Consider the following 18,706-nt stretch of genomic DNA (forward strand, 5'->3'; position numbering starts at 1 on the left):
ACACCTTATGGCGTAATACATTATATTTGTTTTATCCATACAATAAAATTTACCGCGAAATGAATTGAAAATGAAGTAGGTAAATGTTTTAGATTTTTGGCCATCGAATCTAATCCTTTTTTAGCCGTACATCGTAAAGCTAATCTGGTTTACTCCTTTCTTTTTTGCTGAATATAAATGCCTATGATTTTAAAAGCTTGGAATTTAAGTAATTAGTTTAAACTCGAACAAAATATGGGTGCGTGTTGCTGTGCAACCGCTACGGAAGAAGAAGTTCGGCCAATTTTGAATAACAAAACGGAAGTTATACGTCAAAGAAGTACGAAAAGAGAGGTAAGAATTCATGATGAATTATTATTCGACACTTTTTAATCTCATAAACCTTTTGTCTCCAATTTTAACTGCTTGCTTTCTGAATATTGTTTACGTTAGCAAAAAATACCAATATTTAAACAAACCTTATACGCATGGGAAACTCTTGAGAGAGAGCAAACAGCAGATGTTTTGTCACATGACTGTATAGGAATAACTTAGTTTTACTACTATGTGTACTTAAGAATTGCAATACTTGTGTCCAGGCCAGATAAGTATTTTCTTTCCAAAATGGTATTTGTCGCTTTAATATTGAATAATAGGCAACCAAGTCCAAGACAGGCATAAAATGACCATCTCTTGAAGCCTGACACTTGGGTCAACTGTTTTATAGCATATTATAACCATGGAAACTACATGTACAAGTTATGCCCAGAATTTAACCAGGATGATGTTTTTACAAAAAGGATAGAAGCCAAAAAGACACTATCTCATTACACAAGTATCAGATTATTTTTTTGTAAATGTTACGGTAACTGCCTGGTCACGCGCAGTGAAAACGTAGTAAGGCATCACTGATGATTAAATCATTTACGAGCACTCGTAATTACGCCAACATTTACCAGCACTTGCAAAAAAATATACATGAAAGCCTCATCCGGAGCCAGAGCCAACTTTAGGGCAATAAAGCATAAAGCGAACAAAACATTATCAAGTTATAAACTTAAATTGCTCAATGGCCAGGTACAGAAACTACAGAAATCAACTCCAAATGAATTAATCAAATAGTATCAGCAGCTCCTCCAAAGTACGATAAAATCATAAAATCATACGTAGCCTTATGTTGTGTTTAAAATTAAGCAGCAGTCATATGGTCTCAAATTATTGAACCACAATGCACAAAGCATGCACTTATTTGAAAAACAAAACCGAATTATAATCAAACATTTTGATTTTTAGAAACAAAACGGATACTGTGTACCGGAACAGCGGCCAACTACATGTATACCAAACGATATATTAAACAGCTGTGATGCTAAGCAAGAAGTTAAAGCCTACATTGAACAGCTTGCAAAAGCGACAAAAGAACACCGAAGCAATAGTGAATTCCGTGATAGAATGATAGAAGACTGTGATGAGATGTCTGGAAGTGATTTCGAAAAAGGTACAAATGAAAGTGATACCATTGATTCATTAGCAGCTGAAACAAAAGTATCTCCTTCGTTACCTTCTGGGAGAGGGAATGAAAATTGTGTACCGAAACAGCGGCCAACTATACCAAACGATATATTAAACATTTTAAAAGAATGCTGTGATGCTAAGCCAGAAGTATTGGCACGAGTTTTGTTCTTTTTATCAAAGAAAGAGTCTGAAAATAAGGCAGAATCCTATATACAATGCATACGAGCACTGAACTACAAGGCTGACGAAGTTAACGCGTACATTGACCAGCTTGCAAAGGCGACAAAAGAACAACGAAGCAATAGTGAATTCCGTGACCGAATGAAAGAAGCCTGGGATATGATGTCTGGAAGTGATTTTGAAACAGGTACAAATGAAAGTGATTTCATTGATTCATTAGCAACAGAAACAAAAAGCATCTCATTCGCTACCTTCTGGGAAAGGGAAAGAAAACAGATGGCAACAATTTGGAAGGAAAGACAGTCGGTATTCAACTGAATTGTTTTGTTTCATGTTTGCTCTTTTTGGGTTACCAAATAAACAATTCTCGTCGACGAAGGAGATAATTGAATCAGTAGCTACTGCTGGAAGCGTAGTCACTTATGATCAACAAGCAAAACAACTTATTAAAGTTGCCCTGGTTACGGTGCGGTTGTCATTGGAAATCCTATCAAATATCAAAAGATGGTGGCTAGGTGATATTTCGGGTCAGAGGTGTGACAAAACCACAGCAGCCAATGCCATGAGCATGTTATCCGAGAGACTAACTGAATGGTTCTTCGACTTACCGAAATCAGAAGCACTTGAGAATGCTTATAGATTTCTAATGGTGAATTCGACAGCTACAAATGGTGAAATTAACAGTAAATACCGCATACTTTGTCTTGCTCATCATCCAGACAAGGGCGGTGACCGACAACAGTGGGACAAATTGCAATATTCTATGGCTATTATCAGGGAAGCGAGAGCAAGCGAATAGTAACTATGCAAGAGTCATAACAAATGCACTGTCGTGTTATATGTAAGGCGGTTCTTTTCTTTATTTTTAACATTGACACATATGTCTATTTAACCGTCTGGATACACATTTCAATTAGGACTCAATACTTATAACAAGAGGGCCATGGTGGCCCTAAATCGCTCACCTGAGTAAAAGTGTTTAACCTTTGTAAACAATGTAGCTTGATAATTATTCACAAAGCTGTACATATGATCAAAATTTCAAAACTATAGCTTCAAAAATAAGAACGGTCGAAAAGGTACATTAAACGTAATCCAAGCACAGCGTTGATATTTGTTTTCAAAACTGTACAAATGGTCAAAATTTCATTGCTGTAGCTTCAAAAATAAGAAAGTAGGCTAACAGGTCACAGTCAAGGTCATCCAACCACAACATTGTTATTCATTTACAGAATTGTGAACATGGTCAAAATTTCTTCGCTGTAGTTTCGAAAATAAGATAGTAGGTCAAAAAGGCTTGGGCCAAATTTGACCCAAGGGTCATCATTTGCACAATCTTGGTAGAGGACCACTATATAATGCTCCTAACAGATTATTAAAGGTCTGGGCCTAGCGGTGTCAGACGACAAGAATTTCGATAGGTCCACAGGAAATCATGGCATAGCGAGTTCTGACCCCAGAGGCATAATTTGATTTTCACAAGCGATAGTTTAAGACACAGGAACGATGGACATCGCACCATCCAATAAGATATGTAACTGCTATAAACTCTTCAGATTTAATAAAACTACTCTCTGAACAACCTACATTTACAATGTCACAATTTCCATCCAACTCAACATGGCTTCCCAACTGTGCATGGAAGGAGATGTCTTGTTTATATAAGGTGTATTCACTAACCACATGAAAGATAAGGTTATTGTTGTGAATTACAATGGAGGATTTAGTCCACAGGAAACCTCATGGCATAGCGAGTTTTGACCCCAGATGCTTAATTTGATTTTCACAAGCAATAGTGTAAGACACAGGAACGACGGACAGCGCACCATCCAATAAAATATATAACTTCTATAAACTATGAGGATTTGATTAAACTAGTATGTGAACAGCCCACAGTATCAATATCTCAATTTTCACCCAACACAACATGGCTTCCCATTTATGCATAAGGGTCAAAGTCTTGTTTATATCAGGTGTATTCACTTACCACAGTGAACTTGTTACCCACAAGGTGGGGCCAATTTTAACCCCAGGGCATAATTTGAACAAACTTGGTAGACAACTACTAGACAATGTTACATACAAAATATCTAAGCTCTAGACGTCATGGTATTTGTCAAGAAAAGTTTTGTAGTTTGTCCGTAATGTTACCATGGCAACCAGAGTTCTACATGGAATTCATTTCTTTGAACAATTTTGAAAGAGCACCAGCCAAGGATCATTCCTGTAAGGCTCCATTAACATTGTCCAAGTGGTTTAGGAGGAGATGACATTTATATGTAATTGTTGACGCCGGACGACAGACGACGGACATAGACCGTTCACAATAGCTCACCTTGAGCACTTCGTGAAAGTGCTCAGGTGAGATAATAAAGAAGAGGGAAGTTTTTTTACTCGGATGCCCCTTGAACGGCTTGAACAGCTTAAGTAGATGAGGTATTTCTGTGAAATTATTTCAAATCGAGATATCGGTCTCTGGCCAGTATTAAAATGTCCAACTTTATAAGCCACTTATCTTTCGTGGGTGTTTATATTATTGACTTCTTTTTGATCGTATTTTTCATTTGATCCAAACGTGTCCTCGATTTGAGTGTTCGTTTTCGAAGCCTTCTTTCCTGTTGTTGACTAAAATCTTTTTGCTTTATTTTGGGCTTATCATACTTCGGTAGAAGACTGAAAGGATTTTACTTTTAACCTCTGCTATTTATCTTGTTTCTTTGACCAAGTGATTTATATAACATCACATTCGGTGCATTTATTAAAATGTCTATCATTTATACAGCTTTGAGGACTTATTTGAACCACGGCAAATACTGTATCTCAGCTGTACCTTTGAGAACTAGCGTCGGAGATAAAAAAAATCCTTTTTTTTCCGAAAAGATGAACAAAAAAAAACTCAAGGAAAAAGTTCACAAATTTTTATTTGTTCATGACGTCTATAATAAATAAATGGAACAATTTTACAACAAAATATTAGCATGGTCAATAACTAATGAATAGAAGGCCTTCAAAAGTAACAAGAGTATACAAATGGGGCTACAATGCAATAAAGTATTTCATAAATAAATATGCCATAACATGTTCCGTTTAATATGTTTTTACTATGTCTGACATATAAAGCGCAATACTCGGTATTCATAAATTCTTTAAAAAAAATACTATATACCATTAAGGTGTATAATAATATTTGTTCACTAAATAGCACTGATTAGATTCTACAGTACATGACCTTTTTGGACCATTTAGGGACGACTATTTCACAAGCTTTAAGGGATTACTATTTCACAAGATGTACTTGGATATTTTTTATCATTTTACCATGCTGGATTTGATCTGTTAATCTACAAGGCAGAATAATGAGTCACACAAGAATCAGAAAAAAAATATTAACGTGGCAAAACATATAGATGAAAAACACAGTAGTTCACATTTGTTTTAAGTATTGATAAATATACCTAGGTAGATAACCTGATAGATTAGGGTCAGAATGATAAATTCTAATACTTGTTTATACTTAAAACATAGCAAAACTATTTAATGCTTTAAGTTGAGTAATTACTCAAAGCATGAAATAAATAATAAATGCATGTATACAACAGTTGATAATTGTAAACCCTTAAAAATTGATTCATTCCAAAAGCAGGGGAAAAGGGCTAAGGTGCACCCCCCCCCCCCATCCCATAGTGCAAATTATTCTACAACCAGATTAAACTCTTTATTTAAGTTGGTTATAGAGCACTGCCCAGTGATTAAACTTGTATCAAAGCATGAAGGTCAACTGCTGTTCACGTTCTTTGAAATACAGTTTATATACTAAATATTAACCTCTGACAAACTCTAAAAGCATAATGTTGAAAACTGAAGAAAACATAAATATCACAGATAAATATTTATAGCTAATTAGCAAAAACTCTTTCATCTACAGATAAGATAAAAACAAGAATGACTGTTTTGTAGGAAATTATCTTATACTAAAACTTCATTTATCAATGCATCATATTTTTAGAAATGAAGAACAAGGAATTGAGCATTTCATGGAATAGTGTCTATAAACAGTATATATAGTATGCATTATGCATTATGCATCATATCTTAAGAAGAATTGTACAGACAGTAGCATCAGTGTGTGTATACCACTCTATAGACTGCCATTTGTTTCATTTAAAATAGTGAACAAAAAAAATGTTATCTCTGTTTTAAGTCATTATTCGTACAAAACTGTTGCCATCCAAAATAGCATAACAAATTAATTTATCATGTGGTATACACTCACTGTAGCGTCATACATCCTCAACAATAACAATAATTATTATATACTGAAAGCATTGCAAAGCTAAAATAAACAAATAACAAATTCATTGAGCCATCACGAAGTAAAGTGAATAAATTCTTACACTAAATGAAATGTTCCCATCCTTAATCCTAAAGATCCATAGCTTAAAGGCCTAGTTTCACACTTCTACATGTATATGTGAGCCCCGCCGTCCCACCTCTCCTGTCCCCTACTTGGAACACAGCCCTAAATGGAAAGTAGCCAATAGCAATACACATGCTGTGACATCAGTGCCATAGCACAGGGGCTAGTCATTCTTTTTAAACTAGGCCTTTACTAGCACTATTTTGTCTTCTTGCAAACTCATTTGAAAAGACGCTGCTATACAATTATTGAGGGATATTATTGTTCTTTTCTGCATTTCAAAGTCACTGATATACAATTATTGGAAGATCTGCATTTCGAAAGTCGCTGATTATATTACAATTATTGGAAGAGATTATTGTTTTTTATTGTATAAAGAAAGTCGCTGATATACAGTTGTTGCTCTTTTCTGCAGATAAAAAATTGCCCAATTTTCAACTGTCCATTCAAAACTATATTGAAGAAAAATCATTCAGCTAAGTAATGTTAACTAGTAAGAGATTCATTTCAAATAGAGTATATATTCATCTTGTTCAACATTATTAGGTCGTACATAATTAAAAATGATATACACATACACCCCAAGCAAGGCAAGTGCTTCCGTTAAGTTGAGGTTGCACATCAGGCAACATTGGTGCTTCTGTTAAGTTGAAGTCACACCTCAAGCAATTTTGGTGCTGATAAGTACAGGTTGCAACTCAGGTAACATTGGTGCCTCTTCTAAGTTGAGGTTGTTCCTCAAGCAACACTGGTAGTTCAGTTGAGGTCATACCTCAAGCAAAGTTGGTACTTCTGTTAAGTTGAGGTCAAACCTCAAGCAACGATAGTGTTTCTGTTAACTTGAGGATGCACCTCAATCAATGCTGGTGCTTTTATTAAAATGAGGTCACAGTGCACCTTCTGCATCTTCTGGTAGTATATGTGTATTTGTTTATTAGTTCATTAGAGTTAAGGTCTGCTCACAACCATTTGCTCCACAATGGGTTGACCCTGTCGGAAGCCATCACGACTTAAAAGTGTATTTAAATACCATGAGTGACACCAGGAAAAAGTGACCGCAATTTCCAGTCAAAAACAGACCAATTCAGAAGAATTGAAGAAAAGGAAATAGATATAAGGATATCATGGTGTGATAACCTGGCTCATTTCGTACAGACCCCATGGTACTTTAACGTTCTCAGCGAAAGAAAAAATATATGGGATACAATTATCCTTTGATGGAAGCAGTACAGCAAACATGTGTGTGAATGCATTTGGACAAAATAAACGGTTGGTGTTATCATTTTTAAGGCTCGTTTTTTATCAATTTTAGAAAGCTCGGAATTAACTCTGTATTGAATGACCACTAACATAATATTCTCTCTATATACGATAGATGGCTTTCTAACTGAAGGTATACCATGCTCACATATCACATATTAAACATAAAATAGCAAGCAATAATCTTAACTTACATTGGAAGCTTAAAAAGAACCTAACAACAACCATCAAACTCGGCATCAACAGTTTAACAGATTTTTAACAATAAGCATATTATAAGTACGGACTTACATTTTTCTTTTGAACATACAAAATCCTTACATCGTCAGTACATTAACAAAATAAGAGCATTTCATAATAATAGCAAAGAACAATTAAAAAAAGTCTACAAGTTTGTGAGAGAAAACAACACCACACCTTATTAAGATAGCAATTTTCATAACTATCTATCTAAATGTACTTAAAACTTTTGTTGAAAATTGGACCAATTTTTTTAACAATGATCTTATCCGAGATTAAAAGCCAACCAATGATCAATTAATAATGAAATATTCTCATGCATATACAAACTCTACCAATTTGCATATTGACTTCATTCTGTGTAAGTATTCTTTCCATAAAAGAAGTTGATTAAATACAACATATTTAATGTTTAATAATGTTTGTAGCACTTAACTTTTTGCACAAAATACCACTGCAATGATTTAATATATAACACTTAGCTAAAAAGACACCAAATTGGGTCAGATTCTGATTTTTTAATCAGGTGAAATGGGTTTAAATGCTTGTAGCATTATGAAACAAGATCTACTCAAGTTCCAATTAGCACTATTGTTTATTAGTATTGAAAAATATGACAGAATATGCCACATTTCGCTGAAAAGCCTAAGTGACGCTTTTGAAAATTGAATCATTCTGTTAGAATTTGCAAAATAAATTAAATAAATACCTGTCAGATATACTGAGCAACTTGTTATCTTGCAACAAGATAAAAACAGTTAACTTCGATGCCAGAGTTTAAAAACACATCATTGATTCCATTCCCATTCGAAGAGATCGCCATCCCTTAAACATTTCCTTGCGATTTCATTTCGAGAAACATGTACATAGATTCTTTATGATTGATGGTTCCAAACTACTTTGGAATTTTGCAAGCTCTCCCTATAAATACAATCAAACAGTACTCGCACACGAAAAAATGTGATAAAACCATGTAATTATATTTCAATGAATATCTATCACTATAAACAATCAGTAAAAACTTCTGCAGCTGTGTATTTATTGCTTAAGAATGGTTTGTATAAACGAATACCCAATTATTTGAACGTTTTTTATCATTTGAGAAATGACTTCATGATTATCCAACAAGAGCCTGATATCAAAACAAACACTGACATCACATACTCTTGCGTGTCATACAATATGAATCAATTTTTTTGTTAACAGAAAGTGTATGGGCAAATGTAAATATAGACATATATTTATATATATTATTTCCATGATTGTTACAACTTACAAGTACCAACTATAGCACAAACAATAATGACACAGTGAAAGTCATGAACTCCAACACCAATTTATTTTAATGTTGGTGTCTATTGGCGTTAACTTCCCACAATTCAATGGACAACAATGCCAAGAAATATAAGACACTTCATGCAATATATTTCTATATACAATGAAAACAAAAAACAAAAACATTAATACATCCATAACTGAAACAGACATTTTATTAAAATTTAAAAATCAAGAATTTTCATATTATCTTTATACAACAAAATACCAATTTTAACCCTAACAATACACTTAACACCCTTAAATAAACTCTTGTTCATGAAGGTTACACTTCATATTGGCACTATAAAGCAGAACCCATCTAAGAGGGCCCAAATAACTGCATCTCAAGCAAATATCACAACACAAGAATATTTCGATGTACACCTGTTAAAAGGGAGATAACTCAGGCTAATGATTCTTCTCCACCCGACGCAGGCTTGGATTCACTACCCTGACTAGTTGGCAGACTGGCATCCTGCATAAAAGAGAGAAAGTCAAACATATTAAGGCAAAATGTTTTATTTGAATACAGTATGAAGTATACAGAGTATTTACTTCAACCACAAGGATAAGTTTAGTAAAGGATCAGTTCAAAATTTAATTGGAGGCTGAAGGTTTATGTTTCAAGACAAAAAAATCATGTTAACTGTTTTTGATTTCAAAAGCTCTGAGTATTTTTAATATTCCAATGAAGTTGTTCAGCAAAGTATGCCTAGCAATTTGAAATATTTTATGTACATGAGGTCACTGAGACTAGGACTGATGTTTATCCTTCAAATAAGTGACACTCATAACCGTAAAATTATTGTTAAGGCATCCACCTGTCAAACCTACCTTCTGACTATCATAAGCTTGTTCATAACTATAAAGGCAATTGACTTGCAGTATTGACATACATGTATATGTATCCCTTTTGTAGCCTTGAACCTAACCTGGTGACCTTCAACCCTTTAGTACTTAGAACTACTTACCATGGTGCTATCCTGGACTGTCTAATTTCCTAATCTTAGACTACATCACAAGAAGTCAAGTACATGCACTAAACAATGGATATGTCCATGCTCCTCCAGCCTTCATATCAATGAATCACATGGTCCACTAACATCTATTTCCCACCAGTGACATCCTGGATCAAATCTAGTTTGCTCATCTCTTGGTCAATTTCATCCATCATGTCCAGTTCATCAGCAACAAGGTTATGTAGGAGTTACAGCTTGGCAGAGCAATGGGCAATGCCCCTAATACTCTCTAACTTACCCTTGGGCTATCCTGGCTTACATCCAATTGGCTCATCTTGTGACCCATTTTATCAAGCATGTTAATTTTGCTAATCAGCATTAATCAAATGTATATAGTGACCAGTTATCACTGGGCAGAGCAATGGGCAGTGTCCCTAATACTCTATAGCTTACCCTAGGGCTATCTTGGCTTACGTTGAATTTGCTCATCTTGTGACCCATTTTATCAAGCATGTTTTGCTCATCAACATTAACCCTTTACTTCATAGATACGCAATTTTACTTATCTATCCATAGCTTCATAGATACGGATCTTAACGTTTTATCCATAGCTTCATAGATACGTAATCCTACGTATTCGTAATGTAGGGGCATTTATTTTCATACCTGATGCTTGTTTATGCGCTATAAATTCATATTCATGAAGTATAAACATCGATAAATACAATGCACTAAAAAAAACACTATGTTACTATTTAACGAATTTCGGAAAATCGCGAAATAAGGTCACTGGTATCAAAGATGCGTAAAACGTTGACTGCGCAGGTTTGTGGGCATTTCTGTCTCGTTTTCCTCGTGGAAATTTACACAATACTGCAAGTTATAATTAACTACCAATAATACAACTATATTTTATTGATCACGCGCCTGACGTCACAGGTCATGGTTCGAAAACGTGTCAAAATGTCGGCCATGTTGGATAAACAAAAAATCATCTGGCTTGTATAAACACAGGCCATAAATCATTATATGGGACATATGTGTCACTTCTGTTTCGCTAATCCGGTCATAAAAATGCGCATCTGCTTCTACAAATTGAAAGTAAGTACAAATGTGTTATAAAATAATGACTATCCCTATTGTAAAAATTTGACATGACCCAATTTAACATCGATCAGCTGTTGAAACACGTGTTTTCGAATACACAAGAATGCAATGTAGAGCTAATTTCTGCCCTTGTTAACTTCAGTTTAATACAACATTCCTGAATAATGTCATTTATATTTCAGTGTTTGTCTGACGAATCGGAACATTCTGGCTTCAATTAAAATGAGTTTGAGACATCGAGTACGACGTCGAGAATTCAGACCTCGGCGTCACGCACACAAGGATACGAGAAATGAGGATTTTTAAAATCAAACCCAAATGACAATACATGGACATGCAATAAACGATATAAATTTAGTAAACAATAACATGCAGGCCTCATTTAGTAGTTGAATAATAACTTTATTTGTTCATTGTAGTGTTAAATAACCGAAAGTTATACGTACTGTGACTGTTGATCAACTTTTTTTTCTTCTGTATCATATATATAAATATACCGTGCTTCTTTGTTGAGAACTATTTTTTAATTCTGTCCATCTTTGTTTCTATTCAGGTTGCATTAAATGAATTATAAAAATATGTTGTTTATATAATATTTTGTGTTGTGTTTGATAAATAAAAGTGTAATAAAAATTAATTTTCATCAAATTTGACATATTTTTCTGTTTGTTTATGAATATCATGCGGAAATAATTTAGATAACAAAATAAAATTTATATGACTGGATTGGAAATTTAATTCTCTATAAACTTTACATTGATGACTTATTGATTAAACCAAAAGAAATACTAAGAAAATAGGTTTGTAATACATTAGGGTTAAAATTCCAATAATATCAATAATCTCCTATGAAGTAGGGGTACTGATATGAACTGATAAGCCATGAACTGGCAGCCTGAAATGGCTTAGGTTTACATGAAGTAAAGGGTTAAGCAAATGTATAAAACGACCAGTTATCACTGGGCAGAGCAATGGGCAATGCCAAACATACCCTATAACTCACCCTTGGGCTATCCTGGCTTACGTCTAATTTGCTCATCTCTTGATCCATTTCATCAAGCATGTCTTGCTCATCATCACCAATCAAATGCATGTAGTGACCAGTGCCACTAGGACGTGTGGTAGGCAGTGCTTCCTCCACTTCTCCGTCCTCCTTATCCTCTAGAGCCGATATGTTGGCCAGTAGCAAGCTCTATATTAAGTATTAAGACAAATTTAAGCATTTGATTACTTATAATATGCTATTATACATCAATGTAATGGTATCATATGATATTCGCTGGTGGTAATTTGCTGATAGAGTATGTTTAAGGACTGGGTTTATTCATGTTGGAAACATTTGGTCAGTGCATAATAGGTGATGCATTAACTTAATGTTTTTATAGTTTACAAGTCCTACTTAACCTGAGCCCAATAGGCATACTTATCCACATACTGTTTGCTCTTTACCAAATATAAATATATAGTTTATAGTATACTGTTTGATAAAAGCAAACATGAGCATTCAAAAATAAAGGAAAAATTTCCTTACATTTAAGGCAAAAGTCAAATGGTAGCCAGTTAGCTTAAATATACCAAAATGCATGGTATGTAAGATAAATGGTATTTGGGCCTTCAAAATCTTGATAAATCAATGACAGTAAGTGTTGGGACAAGCTGATAAAATCTGGTTTTAACCAAATGTTCTTCTAATCAACAGCATTATGAAAAGTTAATTGCATTTAAAGTATAATTTATAAATCAACTAAAACAACATTTTTTTTAAATAAATATAAGCTTTGTTTGATCCATGACAAAATAAATAATTTTGAATATTTATTTAAAGTTGTTGTTAAACATTCGGTGATAGATATATATTTAACATTTACGGAGTTCATAATCATTTATATTTAAAATGCATACTAACAAGAAACCACAACTAACATGCATGCTCTCCATGTACAGTATTAGTCATAAGAAAACTATGCAGAGAAACATACAAGTTGTAATCACAGACATCAGATTGTATGATGCAGAGTCACATCATAAGGGACATTATACAACTTACATGATTTAAAATATTTCTACATATTAGCGAAGTTAAATACATGTATCTTCTAGTTATAATCATGATAAATTGATGTATTATGTCCCATCATACAATCTTGCATCAGTGGTTGAAATCATTATCCAGAGTTTAAATAATCTGAAAACATATATGATCATGCAGACACGTTAGATTTATGTGAACTGTTAAGGAAATTGAACGTTATTAAAAGAAACAAGGGCCATAAAATTCTAGCATCGCTTACCTGAGCTTTTTTTATGTATATTTTTTCAAACGATTGTTTTTGATCAGACAAAGCTCATAAACAAAGAAGCTTTTTCCTAGATGCAAAAATTCTGGTCAAGTTTTATGAAGATCAGGTAGGAATTATGAGGAAGATAGAGTGTCAAAAAGATATTTTTAACGTCACTAGTGACCTGATTTTCCAACAGATATTACCCACAAACAAATCTGACCTAGGTCATATCAAGACAAACATTTTGGCCAAATTTCAACAATATATGGTAGACAATGAGGACATAAGAACGTAAACAAAATGTTTTAACATTCATGTTGACCTTATTTTCTGCTTTTTGGATCAGTCAGTACCAAACTTGATCTACATTTCAAGGAAGATTGGACAAAATATGGCCTCTAGATCAGTGTGACCTACTTATGACCATTTGGGGAAACATCAGGAAAAAACAAAATGGCTGCAAGAGTGTTTACAAGCAAAATACCCGGAATTAACAATGCAGGTCACATGACAGACATTAACCAATCACAATTCTAGCTCACAGTGAACACTAAGTGATCAAGTGAACTGAACATTCATTGTCTGAATATACATAGAGATGATTATTACAGTTACATAGTGTGTTATACACAATTTACCAATCTATCTTTGGATACATTTCCCATAACCAATACACTATGGTTTCCATGATTACATGCCAACAAAAACTATAACAGTGATTGTTACCTTTTAATATGCCTAAATGTTTAAAAATGTATTTCTTTATTTACATTTGGTTTATCATTTCTTTTGTTTCAAATAAATGAATAAGTAATAGGAAGAGTAAAGATTCTTGTTTTTTATATTTCCAAGCATATCATGCTATCTATGTGTAATAATTTAGTTTGTGGTCTCGTGTTGTAGGGGAAACTGGAGAACCCAGAGAAAACTAAACTGGTCCTGCTTGGTGACCACCAACCAAACTCACAAGCACTCCTAGAATCAAACATGGTTCGCCTTGGTGAGAAGCGAGTGTGCTAACCACAGCGATAACCAGACATCCAGTTATGAATGTATTCCTTAACAGTCATTATAAATCAATAATGATAATAATTTACCATCTTTAATATGTTTTTGATACCCTTATAACAAACAAGACATATCACCAGATTGTTACAAATGCCCCCTAACTTGCCTCGTCAGACAAATAGCCATTTGTATAATGTTTAAATTATGTAATCGTAAATAAAAGTTACAAATAAAAGGAAGTCTAGAGGTATTCTTCTTCATTCAATTCTGCTCGTGCTGACATAGAAGTGAAGACAAAAACTATTATTAATGAGGAGAAAAGTATATCTGAACTTAACATTGCTCGAAACACAAACACACATTCATAGGCACAAAGCAAAGTTACAATAACAATTAACATACAATAGTATGCACTTTTCTGGAGGCTTTAATTGACACCCTTCTTTCTGCCCCCAGAAGGGTGCATACTATTGCAATGATGTTTCAAAAACAAATGAAAATTGAAAAAACCCCAAATGCATTAATGTAAATAGTTAGTTGCATTTAAATAATATTATAACTTTTATATAAATGTATGATGAATACATAACCTTGAACTTGGCATAAAGCTACTGTCTGTGTAAGTGAGAGCACAAGCAACCAGGTACATTTCCAACGGGAAGCATTCAAACACGTAAATGTTTGCCATATCTTTAGTAAGCAGGGTGAGGAATCATGTGACTTACAGGGGTTCTCACATGGGTCATCATGTGTCACAGTTGATGTAAACAATCAAGTAAGTGACGTTAATTAAATCTAAATAAGATTTTGACTGAAATGATATGAAAATATTTCTAAGCCTGAAAATATCTATGCAATTTTCTGCTTCTACATGTGTGAAATATTTTAGATTTGCTTGTATTTTAATGAGGCAATCCTTAGCCATAATTTCAAATTTACAGAATTTGGTAGAATGATAAATTCCTGAAATTTTGGCAAAGGATTGAATCTTTGTTTACATTTGTTGTGACACGTGGTGCCCCAAATGAGAACACCTTAAAAGTCACATGATTCCTCACCCTGGTAAGGTAATATCAAAATACATAATGCTGTCAATGAAATACCATATATTTGCCTTTATATATATATTCCGGCAGACATGGAAAAGCGAACATACAAGCAAAGCTGACACTGAAGGGATTTAAATTAGAAATATTTACAAAAAAATAGCTCATTTATTTTCTGGATTTTTTTTTTCTCACCAAAATCGTTTGCAAGGTTATACTGTATGCATAAAAGTCTACAATTACCGGTGGGTCTAAAATGAAATGTTTACTTTGAAAAATTGAGTCAGGATATGAATAGGGCTGCAACAATACCAGAATTATTTTTTTTGGGATGACATTGGAGCCTTCGAAACATAATTGTTTAAGATACATTTGACTCATGACCACGCTTGTGATATGGTTACAAATGTTAAAGCTACACTTTTTTCCTTAAAATAAACAGCTTATTTTTTTTTTAAATGATATTTGCATTTTAACTATACCCAGTACAGATATGGCAAACACGGGGGTTACATTATGAACAGATCAGAGACATAAGCTTAGAAGGTACCTTATCTTCACAATCCTCTTCCTATGGATTTATGTAGTGTTTTATTAAACAAAAATACATAGATACTATTTGCAATCATACTGGTTAGGGAACTATTCTCGCCCGGAATTGGAGGCTTTTCTTGAAAAACTTAAAGAAACCCGAATATAATTGAATGGATTTTCACATAGTAAAATTCATAATCCGTGGTTATTTTTAGAATGATCTCACATGTAAAATGAACTGAAATGACAGTGAACTGTACCAATAATTTGCCCAACAATGTAATTGATTAAATCTTCCTGATTGACATGTCACAACAAAATATGTTATTTCTTTCTGTTTTAGTAAAAATTGAAAATGTTGCTCCATTTAATGAAGTACTTTGGGATGAAATATTTTCTATTCTGTCCAATGGTAAAAATCCATAACCTTGCTGGGAGATATATGGTGCATTTTCAATATTGCTGATAGATAATTAATTTACAGAAAGATATATTATTTTTCCATTTTTGAACACAAAGTAACATTTCAAGATGATTTGTAAGAGAAACAATCATACTGGATAAGCTTAACAACAATTTTAAAGGGCGGGAAAATAATTGGTAAGGGCAAACAAATAGTCCTTAACCAGTAAATATGCAGCTGTCACAGTCCTGTTTTGTTACACAAAAAAACCACCAAGACAATTAGGCTCAAATACTACAAAAAGTTAACGATTAAATTAAGCATTACAACTCTGCTTTTTTTTTCTAGTAATCAATGACTCCCTGATTACTGCATAATTTGACAGTAATCGATTAATTATGATTATTTTCAAAGAAAGTAATAATGATTAATGATCATTTTCTCTTTAATAATAATTTCCAAAACATATTTGGGATTTATTTGGAGCACAGCAGGGGATAACACTGATCCTATGCTGTTGTGTTGTTTTGTTTTTTTCCTAAAGGAAAAAGTAACAAAACGGCCAAGTTTAATATTTTTGCTGATGTCAATATTTACAACAATACAAAGCTAAGACAATTCTTTGGGCCAGTTGTTCAGAACGTTGTTGTAAACCTTTTAAGCTGTACTGCTCAGGAAGTTCCATAGACACATTTGTGATCTAAAATATTTCTAGTAAAATTTGTGACTACAGTTTAAGATGTGCTTGTTTTATTGAGATATATGAGTACATGATCAACTAGTTCACCTTTAAAAGTTAACAACTCTGCCGTTGTTAACTTTCCGTTGTTAACTTTAACAATGTTCTGAAAAATCGGACCATTGAATATTATTCTTTGAAAAACAAACTCAGGCTTAAAAATTCTCATGACATATATTTTAAATGTTTGTCACTTAATGTATAAAGAGTGTCATTACAGACAATAAAGAAAGGACATGCTGATGTGTAAAACTACTACAAGTTTTTTGCACGATGCATTTCACTGTACATTTATAATGATCTAAACATACACAGTGTGTGTATAGCACGAGATAAATTGCATCATAAATGCTACGTCTTTAGGCAATATTTTGCTTTAAATGAAGACTTTAAATACAAAAATAACTTTACTATTTCTTCATTTTAAATGAAACATAGCTCAGTCTATGCGGATTACAATGCCCCGCCTTCTATATTTTACCAGAGCTTGATTGAGAGTTTAGTTTTTTTAAACACTATGACAAACCTTTTCACAGAACCCCTACCTGATAGAGCACTATCAAAACATTATTTTTGAAACAGGTCTGTCAAAGTGTTTGAGTAAACTAATCATATAATCAAACTCCAGTAATAAACCAAAGGTAAGGCTCTTTAATCCGTATAGACTGCTCTTTGCTTCATTTAAAAAATGTATAGAAAAAAAAGTTATCTTTGTTTTAAGTTTTCATTTTAAGCAAAATGTTGCCTTCTGATGTAGCATTCAGGGATTGATCTAAAATCGTTTTTTTCAAAAATAAATACATAAAAAATTCCTAACAGCAATCAAATGTTTGAAGTATAATGTTCCATCACATGTCATTCAAAATTTAAAGAAATGAAATCAAATGTTGAACTTTTTTGTCCATTCATTTATCACCTGTTATGCAAAAAGCCTGATTCACCATAAGCAAAGAAGAAAATAATAAAGATGCTTTATAAAGATGATCAGCTTTATCTAATGCTAAAAGTAAGAACAAGCCTGTCTCAAGAAGTTTTATCCCCACTGAAACCTTCAGGGGGGATGGTAATAAAATACACTATAAGACCAAGTTCCTTTCACAAAAATATTACTGCTAGCACAATTATATCTACTAAAGAGACCCAAAAGGAAATGCCAACACTGGTAAATTTATCTCAATTTCCAAGGGGCATAACTCCATAAATTGTCTCAATTTCCAAGGGGCATAACTCCAACTCCAAAAATATTTTTTAAAAGGCAAAGTCATCTGTCACACACATGAATATTATCATAGTGAACAAATGTACAAAGTTTTATGGCCAAATCATTAACAATTTAAAGAAACTACAACATAACGGCCAACATTTAATTTTTTGTGACAATGACTTTCACCACTCCTTCATCGACAATGGTAAGGCAATGGTAGCTTTTTTTTCTAAAACAAAAATTTCAGATTTAAACCATTTTCCTATAGGGAAGAGCAAATTAATTTTGCAAACTGTCTACAGAAATCAGATTATATCACTTCAAGCCACTCTGAAGTTTAAGCCGGAGGGAGTAAGATCAAATCTGACCTACCTTTTCTTTATTTTTCAAAGATTGTATCTTTTCAGCAGCTTTCTTCTCCTAGAAAAATAGCAAATAAAAGAATAGTCATAAGGCCATGATAAATAAAGTGTTTGTTTGGCATTTCATAACAATATCTGCGACACAAATTGGTTT

The 18,706-nt window shown here is 33.3% G+C and overlaps 1 protein-coding gene across 3 annotated transcripts in view; it reads right to left on the reverse strand.

Annotated features, from left to right (window-relative positions):
- Nucleotides 1–4,577: 4,577 nt before the first annotated feature.
- The window catches only part of LOC128216875 (DCC-interacting protein 13-alpha-like), a 33,975-nt gene continuing 19,846 nt past the window's right edge, over nucleotides 4,578–18,706 (reverse strand). For 2 of the 3 annotated variants that reach the window (XM_052923579.1, XM_052923577.1), the window contains 4 exons: nucleotides 18,563–18,610; nucleotides 15,861–15,881; nucleotides 11,978–12,166; nucleotides 4,578–9,383 (listed from right to left, as the gene is read on the reverse strand). In XM_052923579.1, coding sequence (XP_052779539.1) covers nucleotides 9,312–9,383; nucleotides 11,978–12,166; nucleotides 15,861–15,881; nucleotides 18,563–18,610 — 330 coding nt within the window. In that variant the 3' untranslated portion in view covers nucleotides 4,578–9,311. The remainder of the gene's footprint in view (nucleotides 9,384–11,977; nucleotides 12,167–15,860; nucleotides 15,882–18,562; nucleotides 18,611–18,706) is intronic. The other variant, XM_052923578.1, reaches the window with a different exon arrangement.

The sequence above is a fragment of the Mya arenaria genome, chromosome 14 (genome assembly GCF_026914265.1).
Source record: "Mya arenaria isolate MELC-2E11 chromosome 14, ASM2691426v1".
NCBI classification, from domain to species: Eukaryota; Metazoa; Mollusca; class Bivalvia; order Myida; family Myidae; genus Mya; species Mya arenaria.